General features: G+C 44.5%; 1 protein-coding gene across 1 annotated transcript in view; it reads right to left on the reverse strand.

Annotated features, from left to right (window-relative positions):
• LOC115781231 (zinc finger protein ZFPM1) overlaps positions 1–12,722 on the reverse strand; it is a 108,689-nt gene that overhangs the window by 40,921 nt on the left and 55,046 nt on the right. Inside the window, 1 exon segment of the mRNA XM_030730755.1 lies at positions 11,788–11,925. Within this exon segment, the coding sequence (XP_030586615.1) occupies positions 11,788–11,925 (138 nt within the window).

Below are 12,722 nucleotides of genomic sequence, written 5' to 3' on the forward strand. Positions count from 1 at the left end.
TCAACTCCCAAGTATACAAGTTACGACTTTTCACTGCACACAAGTTTTCCAGTTCAGTTTGACCCAACAGACGTAAGAGCTGCAACTGCTTTAAGCTATGCAATAAAAACAGAAAGTAATGGTTAGAGCTGTAATCTGTGACAGTGTAACGAACTGAGGGCCCTTTTAAATGGTACATTAACCAGTCAGTTTACTTATTGAGTAAACTTACACAGTGGTGGAGAGTTTGTTTTTTCTTTTCCTCCATTCAAAGATCATTTTAAGAAATTCCAAACACAGAGCAGATTACACTTAAAAACAGCTGGACCGAAAAACCAATAACAGGATTTTGATCTGCGATCGTCTAACCCGACCTGTGCGGTAGCAGCACATGTGACCCATCGAGCAGCTGACCTCCAAATCTGATCAGCTACTCAAGGCCTTCATTTAACCTCTTCACATCCGGCCGGTGCCACTTTTAGTGTAAGAGTTGGGCCATAAAGGATGTGAGAGGTAGCATCTTCCAGTTTCAGAAGCCATGCTTGTTTAGCATGTTGTAAGCCATAACAGGATTAGAGGTCTTTTTAACACCACGAAAAGTTGGCCTTTCACCTTAAACTGTCAGAGCCTTTCCTCGTGGTGGGGACGGACTCAGAGAGCTGAAAACACAGCGAATTCAAACGGACCTTGGACCAAAACAAGCTCCCTTCTGGACTCTGAGGGGAATCGAACTCACTGACGAGACGTGTCCTGTGGACACATGACAACCGCATCATCACTCCAAACACTTTGACTGACAGGTGAAATTGGCAGTGAGCTTGCAGGGACACCCTCCCTCTGAGAGACACGGGAGTGTGCTGGCTGCAGATATGGAGGAAGGTCGCAGAGCAGACTGAGAGTACAGCATGTCTGAGGTGTGTGAGGCATGAATGGACTGTGGCTGTTCTGCCGGGGCCCACAGCTGAGAATGGAACACATGTTAATATTATTCAGTTTTTAATCAATGACTGGACAGCCAGTTCAGTTCCACTGGTTCACTTCTACACTCCAAACACGTTTACACCAATCAGTGTAGAAAACAGCTAATGGGAAAACTGGACTACTTCCTGCAACCAAGTCTCAGAGCGTACCAGGAAGTCCTGCATTCAGAAATTTCCCTCTGGGATCAATAAAGTATTCTGATTCCGATTCTTAAATGTCTGCCTTTAATCCAAGCCCTCCGTTTTTCCTTCACTCTGAGTCTCTGTATAAAAGCGAAGCCGATGCAGCCCACGCTGTCCACAAACAGGAAATAAAGCGTGTCCTCGATTTCATGGTCATAGATGATCGTGATCCATCAGCTGATTGTTGAAGGAGACCTGTTATTCTCATTTTCAGCTTCATATTTTACTTCTTAGACTTCACTAGAGCAGCTTTAGATGACTGAAATCCTTTTATATTTTATAATGGACCGCGGAGTTCATGCAGTGTCTGAAACAAGCTGTTTTGGCTCCACCCCCTTGAAGGGCACCCTCACTTTAAGTCAGATTCCTTCTGATTGGCTGCCTTTTGCAAACAGAGTGTTTGAACAGCAGCTGGATGGGCTTTTGTGCTCTCGGTCCGAACTCCTCAGGACAGCCCTTCTCTGAGACATCACATAAATTGAAGAGTTGGCCATGCTGTCCATCACTGTAATGATATACTGTATATATGACAGACAACAAAGGAAAGCAGAATAGGTCGCTACAACGCCAAGAATGTTCAACTCTTTGTGGGGCTCGAGGAGAAAGGGGTCACCAGAGTCAGTTGGAGGGCATGAATAAATTAGGAAACAGTTGTTGCGATATTTCAGAACGATGGGCTTACTCCACCGCAGGCTGACTGACACCGTCGTGCCTGCAGCCGTGCCACCAGCATGGCTAAAAAGTGTATTTTAACCCAGAGCCAACAGGATTGGCTGACTGTCATTTCTTCATATTATATCTCTCTCTCTCATCCCTCTATCTCTTAACCTCACTCACTTTCCTGTCCCTCACCTCTAATTTCACTATCTGAATTGCACCTCTTAAAATCTCTCACCCCCCATCTGTCGTTCTCATTGATCCTTAAACCTTAACCCCTCTCTCACCCTTCATTAGTTATCTCTGCACTCTAAACTGAATAATGTACTTCCATATTCTAAACCACTTAAACCTCCCTCCCTCCCTCCTTTTCGTCTCACCTGTCCCTGTGTTAACTCTTTCCCTGCTTCATGCCATCCTCCTTCCTTCCTCCCTGAGCCCATGCTAACCTTTCGTCCCTCCATCCACGGTTCACCCCCTTTAACCTCGACCAGGCTCGGAGATGATATCCCGTCTCTGACACTGGGAGTTAACCGTCTATGCTCCTGGTTGACCAGATAACAGATAGCACACAGAGACAGCACACTTATTTAAGCCTGAGCACAGCCTGCGTGAAACACGCTGTATCAAAACATTAAGTCGTTTCTCACAATCAAAATGCTTTACCCGGGCTGATATTTCACGAGGAGGAATTAAACTACTGAAAATAAATAAAAGAAATTTGAACTTAAATAAATTCACATTCCATTAAATGCACCAAAAAGGGATTAAAAACACCCAGGAGGAGACGTGATATGAACTTCACTGGCTGGTGGAGGCAATTCCAGATTCTCTTAATGACTTTAATGGTTCTGCACTGCAGGAAGCGTCCCTGTTAGATTACAGGAAAGTGCTGCCAGCTCCGTGTGCCTGTGTTATTGTACCTGCTGTGATCTACAGAGTCTTACTGTAAACAGCTGTGTGCGCTGTTCCCACAGTTATCACCATGAACTGAGCACTGAAGAATTATATTCATTTAATGGTGACATTTGTTTGCTCTTCTATCACTTTGATTTATTTTTCCGTTTTATTTATTAAAGCATTTGTTAGCAGATGTATTTATTTAATGCATCATTTTCACTTTGCACTCTTTACCCAAAACTGCATTTCTACATATGGGGAGATGCAAGAAGGGAAATGATGCAGAAGAAATGAAGAAATAAAATAATTAATTTAATAATGCCTAAATTTAGTCTGAACAAGATGAACACATGGACGTATTTACTCAGTGATTATTTAAGTATTTTTGGGCTGAAATGATCATATCAGTGTAAATCTAAATAAATTAGAGGCTGCTGTCCTGTATTTCTGACGACAGTCTACAGATGTTAGATCGGAGGTCCGGGATTTGTATAAATAGCTCCACAAAGAGACGAACAAACCTGTAGCAGAGCAGAAAAGTGGAAGCTTTTCCACAAACATCTTATCCCGCTGCTGCTGCGTTCAGCCATCCGTGACTAGATGGATCAAGCTGAGAAACAAAGGTCTTATCACATGTGGACAAAATGATGAGGGAGCACCTTGTGCTGCGGTGATTTTCAGCAGGGGGTGGGGGGGGGGGGGGGGGGGGGGGGGGACCTGCCATGCTCAGTATGCAAATGTGACACCACCAACATCTCTCGTTTCTCAGCCCAAATAAATTAGACTCTCAGCAGTGATAATATGCATATAGTGCGCCTTCATGCTCCATTATAATTAACTACTGCTTGATAACCCAACACCCATCCACACTACACACACAGACACACACATGCAGCCACACACAGTGCCGGGTAAATAATAATAACCATTATTACGCCTGCCATTATAATGCTTTATTGGAGGTAATTTACATAACTCTGCGGAGAAGGATAAGAAACGAGGAGTGCTGGGCAAGCAGGAAAGCACTCGCCTCGCTCAGCTGGCTTCTCAGAGCCCACGATGCACACGATCTCAGGGGGGCGGGGGGCTGACCTCCTTTACAATCTGTGTACAAACTCAAAGAGGCTTGGAAGGAATACAGAAAATACAATTTGTTTCATGCCTTTAAAAACAGAAAAGCTCAGAATTTGATGAAATGGCCCGACCGTAGAGGTCAACTATCCCTCCCATCCCAGAGGTCTCTGTGGAAGGACCAGCGTTTATTTTTCTGGTTTTAAAAAAACAGTTTTACTCCACGGCACATTTATCAATGACGGGGGGGCTGGTGCAACTGCAACGGCTGAATCACAGGTTTCCTGCATTTCTGTTGCATCACATAAGCGTCACTGACTCATCACTGCAAGGGTGTTATCCAATCCTCAATATACAGTTTGGATGATGAGAAAAATGTAATTTTGTTGCTGGAGGTTTTAATAAGTAGGTGTGAATACACCGTACCCACCAAAGTGAGGCGGTCACAGCTCTGTGGTTAGAGGCGGATGCATGTGTTTCAAGTGTTTGTTAAGTCTAAGAACATTTAATGGTTCAGCCAGCACAGGTACAGGACTCTCAGTCCCAATCAGTCACCTGTAGCAAGCATTCATCTTCACAGTGATGGTGGAAATGCAGCAGCAGCATTCCCGTAAACACGTGGAGCAGGTACTTAGGGAATCGCAGCAAAGGCTGAAAGGGACGAGGAGGAAAGCACTCGCCTCACTCACCCTTGTCATGTTTAGTGACAGACAGGAAGTGAACCCAGGTTACCAGCATGAAGACGTTCCGAGGGGAACATAAGGAATGGTGTTTTATAGCTACAAATCCACAGTAATAAACAGTTTATGGAGATAAAAGCAGGAACAGCAGAATCGTGCTGATGTCTTCTTTCCACTGAGTACCTGAACGTGTGCTACTGCAGAAGCTGCCACTACTTCACTGTATTATAACAAAGACAGTCATTAACCTCCATCAAACAGTTACCTTGTATCATGTCTCGCTCTGCTCCATCAGACCTCTGGATACAAAATATCATTACTTGATCACGCTAACATTTTAGACCTTTTAGACATCTGCGTGAAATTTGGTCCTAACTGGCGTTCTTCACCAAAAACTAGATTTTTGCTCTTAAAAAGGCACGCTGACCTTTGACCTCCATCCTTGAGTTTAAGTGAACACATTTGGAAAAGAAAATTCCCAGAAAATTCCCTGAGATACTGTGTTCACAAGGATGGGAACACTTCAAATACGCAAAGCTACCGGCCTCGGCTGCCTCCAATCAGACCATCAGAAAATTTCCTGACAAATTCCCGAACTTTCGTTTTCCATTTCTGGAGGAGTTTTTGTCTCATGTGAAATTGCTTGTCTGAAAACAGCTGTTCATCTTTGATGTTGGGGCGGGGTTTGGAGAACAACTACACACACACAGACACACACACACACACATCCATGCACTTTATGCACAGCATGTGTATGTGGACATGCTTGCGTGGGGCTGTGTTAAACTATGACAGCCTTTTTTTTTGCGACCTTTTACAGATGAAACATAAAGAGTAATGATGCGACTGTTTGCTGCAGCTCTGCAGACGGGAGCACAAACCCAGCCTGACCACAGGGACGCCTCAAGGTGCAAACGTGTGTTTTCTGATTGTATTATTCTGCCAATTAGCCAGTTCACTGTGTTTTATTAAATTTAACTAAATAAAGCACTGACATTCACAATGGTTGAAATGAGTTTTCTCCCAATAATTGATTTATTAATTAACTTTGTTAATACAAAGACTCTCAGGCCGCAGTCACCTGGATTATGGGGCACCAGTGTGTACGTGTAGGATCCTGGCATGATGTCTCTGTGATGGGAAAGACATTTAAAGGTTGTTTCAATTATTTTGGCCATCGTCACGGATATAAAACACATCAAACTTCTGTGATATGCTCCCGTTGCACACAGACAATGGATTAATATACAGCACTGCAAGTGAGACTGTGCGGGGAACACCAGGCAGCCAGCCCGCGAATGACAAGGGATTACTGTGACATCCATTTGCATATCAAGAATTTTAAGCAGTGAGGGAGAAAATATCGAACCCTCCAGCCTGCAAGGTCACTCAAATGATATTTTTTTCTTCTCTTCATAATTTATTTTGCATATCATGCAGTACGGACACACTGTAGATTAAAAAGGCGGCTTTAGCATATCATGCCATCCCTGATAGGAAGCAGCTCCCACCTAGACTTCTCCTAGACACCATACCACACCACCCTCATCAAAACGGCTGAGGACACACACACACACACACACACACACACACACACACACACACACACACACACACACACACACCATCTTGATTGTTTTAAGACGAAAAGAAATGGCAAATTGCTGAAGCCTCTAATCCATTCCCAGTTATCATCTCTTTAATTTTTTCATATCAATAGAAGCCACAAAGCCAACGGTTTGATAGCCGCTGTTGGCAAAAACAGCTAAAAATGAAAGGAGAGAAGACAAAAAGAAGCGCCTTGACAAACATCTATGACTAAGGAATTTATTCAGATTGACACATAAACAAGTCGTTCCACACTGAGAAGACTGTGTCAAATATGTGGGGTGAAAAATGTTGTGTCCAGTAATGAACTGTATTATCTCTGAGCGGGTAGGAAAAGCGGGCGCAGAGGATGAAGGGAAATCTTCTGTTGTTGTTTTCTCTGGTTTCTGTGTTAATATCAGTCTGTGGGAACAATAGTAATGACCGCAACAAAGACTGATTTGAATAAAATGTTTGAATAAATTAAGAGATTATTATCCCAGGGTTTAGTTCACAAACTGTGTGCGAAAAGGGAAATTAAAATTTTCATATCTAGGAATTACTGTATTTCAGACAAGAAGAATTCATCTTTTTTAGCTTTCAAATATAATTAGCAGATTAATATTCAATGAAATTAGACACGAGACTGCATGGAGTTTACCAGTAACAGACTGGCACTGATATAAAGTGCTCTATCAACTCACTGTTACAGACTTCCACACTGCACAACAGCTCCACACACACACACACACACACACACACACACACAACACACACACACACACACACACACACACACACACACACACACACACACACACAGGATGCTGCAGGGTGGAGCTGTAAGGATTGGCTCCATTTTGAATTAAGGATTTAAGAGCAGGATCACAAGTGGACACGAAAACATGACGAAGACAGAAACGGAAGGGTCAGAGGTCAGCTGAAGGGAAGGACAATATGAAAATAAACTGAAGGACAAAAGGGAAGCAAACGTAACAGCAAAACCGATGATAACTGATCATAGCAATACATGCAAATGCATGTAGAGTTCCACAGTGACAGCATGCAACTTCTTCAAAAAACAGCACACTGCAACACACAGCAACACACTGCAACACACAGCAACACACAGCAACACACTGCAACACAGAGCAACACACTGCAACACACAGCAACACACTGCAACACACAGCAACACACAGCAACACACTGCAACACACAGCAACACACAGCAACACACAGCAACACACAGCAACACACTGCAACACAGAGCAACACACTGCAACACACAGCAACACACTGCAAGCATGGAAAGTCTTTTAGCTGAAAACAGCTGCTAAAAAGTGCTTCAGTGGACTTTCTCCTAAACTTGAAATAAGATTAACGAGTATAACACTGACAGGCACTTTTTAAGAGGTGTGTGTGTGTGTGTGTGTGTGTGTGTGTGTGTGTGTGTGTGTGTGTGTGTGTGTGTGTGTGTGTGTGTGTGTGTGTGTGTGTGAGTGAGAGAGAGAGAGAGAGAGAGAGAGAGAGGGAGACAAAGTAGCCAGTTTCATTATTTGTATATGAATTGTTACACTGATCCGTACAGAAAGGTGAGAAAATGGTTTTAAACTCTGAAGTTTCCAAAGTCACATCATGAAGTCAGAAAGATGAAATGTTGCTGATTAAAACACAGAAGAACAAGCAGAGCGCCTAAAAAGCCTCACAGATCCAGAGTCAGTCCAGAGTCTGACTCATCAGTGACTGCAGTGGCTCATTTTATCTGACCACGCAGAGAAAAGCAGAAACTCCTCACATCCTATTTAATGTGAGATAAGTTTACATGTAACATCACAGAATCGTGCTTAATGGTGTAAACGGCAGGAAACCCCCGCGCGTATAAATACGTAAAGTTAAATTACTCAATTTACTCATGTGTTCAAAAATACCACTACAGTTTCACACAACAAAAACACACTGCATGCACAAAATGCACAAAAGCCACTCAGATCTGCCTGCTAATGTGAGTTCATCACTGCAGACGCACAATTTACAGCATTATAAAGCATAGAGCCAATGGGTGATGTCACAGTGGCGATGACCATCTTTTATATACAGTCTATGGTTGCTATGTTCAGGAACCATACAGACAGATGGAGGACTGATACCATGTGAGCAAAAGCAGAGCTGTCTGTGACATTAGACTTGTTTTCCTTCATTCCTCGTTGTGCTGGGCTTTCACTGCAGGTGGGGCTCAGGCCGCTCCCCCACACACAACGGAGGAGAACCAGGTGAGGGACAGATGCTGTGCTACTCTGCGGTAACAGGTGTTTTTTACTGGACAGGAAAAAAACCAGGCTGGAAGAATAAGTCCACAGAGAGTATGTTTCACAGCTCTGCTGCAGAAGCACTAAAGCTAACAGGTCAGCTCTGGAAACAGTGGCAGCAAAAACTGCAGCCCAGTGCTACAGGTCTCATTTTTTCCAAAGGGGCCTGCGAGAGGCTGTTTGTGGGGTTTGATTTATTTATTTCAGTTTCATTTATTTGTATGAAGACACTTTAATCCTACACAGATACACCCTTTATATGGAAATAATATAATAGAGGTAATTACAAATAACACAGAGAAGGTCTTAATAGCAGCCAAAGAGATTCAAAGCTCCAAACCTCCCTGAAAGGTAAAAAACGAGTGGAACGCCAACACTCCTGGAGGAGATAAACCCGGTTATTTCCAAGCACACAGCTCTCCTCTCGGCTCATGTCGCATACATGGTGAAGGTTTCATATGGACAGGAGCAGCATTTGGTGGCGACTCTGTTCCCGCATTGACGTGCAGGACAAAGAAGAAGAAACAATGAAAGGATGGAGAGAAAAGAGCGAGAGATGTATGCTCCCCAGAAGGTGGAGAATGGAGAGCAGGGAGGGGCGAGTGGGCTTGTTAGTGGTGATGGAGAGACCATAGGAAGAGAAGGTGGATGGATGGAGGGAGGGAGGGAGGGAAAAGAGGGAGGGAGGGAGGGAGGGGAGGTGGGGAGGAGGAGGAGGACGGGAGGATGGGGGGGGAGGACGGGAGGGGGGGGGGGGGGGGGGGGGGGGCTTGACGATAAGAGAAAAATTCAGACCGGTCAAAGTTTCCTTTTTGCCAATCGTGCTCCTGATAAAGACAGCGCCTGCTCCGGAGCTGATAGAGGGGCTATCTCTCTCCCTTACTCTCTCACCCACCCCTCCTCCTCACCTCCTTCCTCCCCCGTCTCACTCACCCGGCAGTTAGTTTGTGAGGAGGAGAGGAAGAGGAAAAAAAGAAAGAAGGGCCGTATCAGTGCAGCATCATGGTGCTACCATCAACCAGCCACCACGCAGCAATTAATATCGCTCCAATTACTGTTAAAGGGACGAGGCTGGGACAGGACGATAATGAACACATCCTCTCTTCCCCAGCAGAGGAATTAAAACGCACACACAAACACACGCGTAAACACACACCCAGCACTACATGCACAGACATACATAAAACGTGTGCAGCTTGAAAAGGAAATAATGCGAGATAGTGTGGTAATCTTCTTGCATTGTTTAACTCATTGAAGACAACAGACAGAGAGAAATAAATAACCAAACAAACCTCGATAAGAGAGGAAATAAATAATAAAATTATGGCGATTTACTTGTTATCTTCTCTTAGCCGTGTGTGTGTGTGTGTTTTTGTTACGACTTGAATAAATTTTCCCCTGGCCTGTCACATCCACATCTCCCCTGCAGAGCAACACAACAAACCCTGAAAGACACTCGGAAGACGTGAACATGTGAGTGCACGCAGAGCCGCGTCCACTCGAGAAGAAGAGCTGAAACCACGGACAGTTGGTGGGAGTTTCTCAGGATCACCTTTGGAGAACATCATAATTAATCCAGCACGATCACTGGGACTGACCAATGAAAGCAGCCGTGCTTTTAAAGCCAGCTTTGAGCCTTAATATAACATCTGTTCCCAAACTCGTCCTGCGCAATCAGGAGCAAAGAAAGCAGGCACACAGGAGCATCTGTGGCCCTTAAAGGTTCTTATCTATATCACCCACCAGCAGGTGAATATAAGCCCGTCTTCAGCATTCATGCACCTGTATTTGGCCCTGACTCTTGCAGAGGCATCATATCATTTTAATTTCATGACAATAGTCTCCAACTTAGCAAACACTAAATATACTCCTTTCCTGATAACTGTGATATTCTGTGACTGCTCAGCTGCAGTGACTGTCCTAGGTAAGATAATGACAGTAAGTTTAAAAAAATACTACAGCTTACCATAAAACAATTAGAACATGAAATAAAAAATATTTCATTCAAGAGCACGAGATCGATCCAACGTTAACGCACTGACACGGGTTCCAGCTCTGCTTCTAATATCAGACAGAAATTAGTCAGTGGTGACAGCTTGAGATTTCCTCACTCGAGCGTTGTGGACTTAATACTACTGTTAAAATAAAGTACCCCAGACTAATTTTAAACCACCTACAGATGCATATTTATGGTACCTGTAGGTGTCAGGCAGACCAGACGGGCGATGTGATTGGTCATATTTGGCCTCTGTAGAAGCGTTTCTGTGTTTGGGGGGTTTTTGTTGCTGTTTGAACTGTAACTCATCCGGACAGCTCAGGGTCAGCCAGTATCTGTCCATCTGTGGTTTCACATGAATTAACACTCATTGGGAAACTTTTGCTGTATATTAAATGATTCGTCATCACCTTGCTCTCTTCTCTGTGCTGTACTCATCCCCTCCTTCCATCACACACACACACACACACACACACACACACACACACACACACACTCAAGTGTGTTTTGCTATCTTTGTGGGGAATTTCCATTGACTTCCATTCATTTCTACAGCCTAAACCTTACCTTTACCCTTTTCCTAACCCTAACCATCACATACCTAACCCTAACCCTAACCTAAACTCAATTCATACCTTAGCCCTAACTCTGACCCCTGACCCAAAAACAGGGTTTCCCCTTGTGGGGACAAGGTTCCAGTCCCCACAAGGAGCAATTGGTCCCCACAACGTAGTACATGTCAGGAAAATTGTCCCCACAAGGTATTATAAACATACGCACACACACACACACACACACACACACACACACACACACACACACACACACACACACACACTCACACATACTCACACACACACACAGAGTGACAACCACAGACAGATGTCTAGTGACAGAGAGGATGACAGAAACTACTGTGACTAAAAATGAAACTCATACACGGATGCTGTCCACTGTGCAACATAAAACCATCTTCATAGAACATAATATGAAAACGATGCTTGGGAGAATCAGGCCAGCCGAGCTCTGAGGAATATATTAATTATATTTATTTTACTCCCTATAAAGCCTTTTTAGCAGCGGGCTCAAAAATCCAGCGCTGGCCGGTCTCTGGTGTCGGGTGGTTGTTCCTACAAACTGAATTAATGATTCATTGTCACCGTGTGAAACCGCAACGTCACTAAAACCTGTCAGTCTTCTGTGAAAAAGGCTCGTTTAATTTATTGCACATTTGAATGATTGAATTTGAAAGTGACTAATAACTCTGAGACGCCCGTTCTCAGGGCCCCTTTTGTGCAAGCAGTTAGTGTCATTTCTGAAGCAAAGCAGATGTTTCTAAGTGATTTGATTGGCTAGAACCTCCTGTGATGTTCATCTAACTGAAGAACCGGACTCGTCAGACCAAGAAGTCACAGCGGTGATGGAAATCCTGCAAGAGCACTGACCTGGACCCCTCCACTGCAACACCTCCGGCTCTTCCTCGCCCTCCTCTTCCTCCTCCGTGCCGCTGTGCATCGGGGCCTGTTCCTCCCCTTCCACGTCTTTATCATCCGGAGCTCCTCCGGAGTCCTGCGTTCTGGGCTCTAGATGCACAGCACAAAGACTACTGATTAAAACAAACATCCTGATCAGAACCGTGTGTGTGTGTGTGTGTGTGTGTGTGTGTGTCAGCCATCGTTGCTGTCTGCTGATCAAAGGCGGTGGAGAAACGCCTCCCTCCCTGCATAACACAACACCTCCCCATGCAGAGATGGACCCTTTGATTTTCATTACAACTCAGGAGAATCAAAGACTCAACATCTTCACCTTCATCGCCGTCTCTCTTTTGGCTCTTTCCACTCATTTCCCAGCAGCTTCCCATTCTCTCTTCATCCGCCCTTCCCTCTAGTTCTCCTTCACTAAATGTAGGTGGGTCTCACTGCTATGTGCTCCTCTTTTCCTCCTCTATCGTTCCATCTCCTCCTGCAGGCCTGTCACCCTCAGCAGAGACTGAGGCTGCCTGTGTTCCTGTAATCACTGCTGATATCCCTGCCATTGATCAAGCTGATTACACAGCCTCCTGCTCACTGATCAAAGACGTGTGCTTCTGCAGGTGGCTGGACCTGTGTGTGTGTGCTTCAATATGAATATCTGCATATGTGTGTGTGTGTGTGTGTGTTGTGTTAATCCAGAGAAATGTGAACCCTGAACTTTGCCTGTGCAGCTGGTATCAGGCAGTTCATCACACCGCTCGGCCCCTCCTTATTAGCAGGACTTGTGATTAGGTAGATTAGATTAATAGTTACATCACAGCCCCTCAGCCTATCTGACCTACAGATCTTTCTCTTCTTGCTCTCTGCTCTTACACCATCATCAGGCCAAGGGTTAGAGTGACTCAAAG

The sequence above is a fragment of the Archocentrus centrarchus genome, chromosome 6, assembly GCF_007364275.1.
Source record: "Archocentrus centrarchus isolate MPI-CPG fArcCen1 chromosome 6, fArcCen1, whole genome shotgun sequence".
In the NCBI taxonomy this organism is placed as follows: Eukaryota; Metazoa; Chordata; class Actinopteri; order Cichliformes; family Cichlidae; genus Archocentrus; species Archocentrus centrarchus.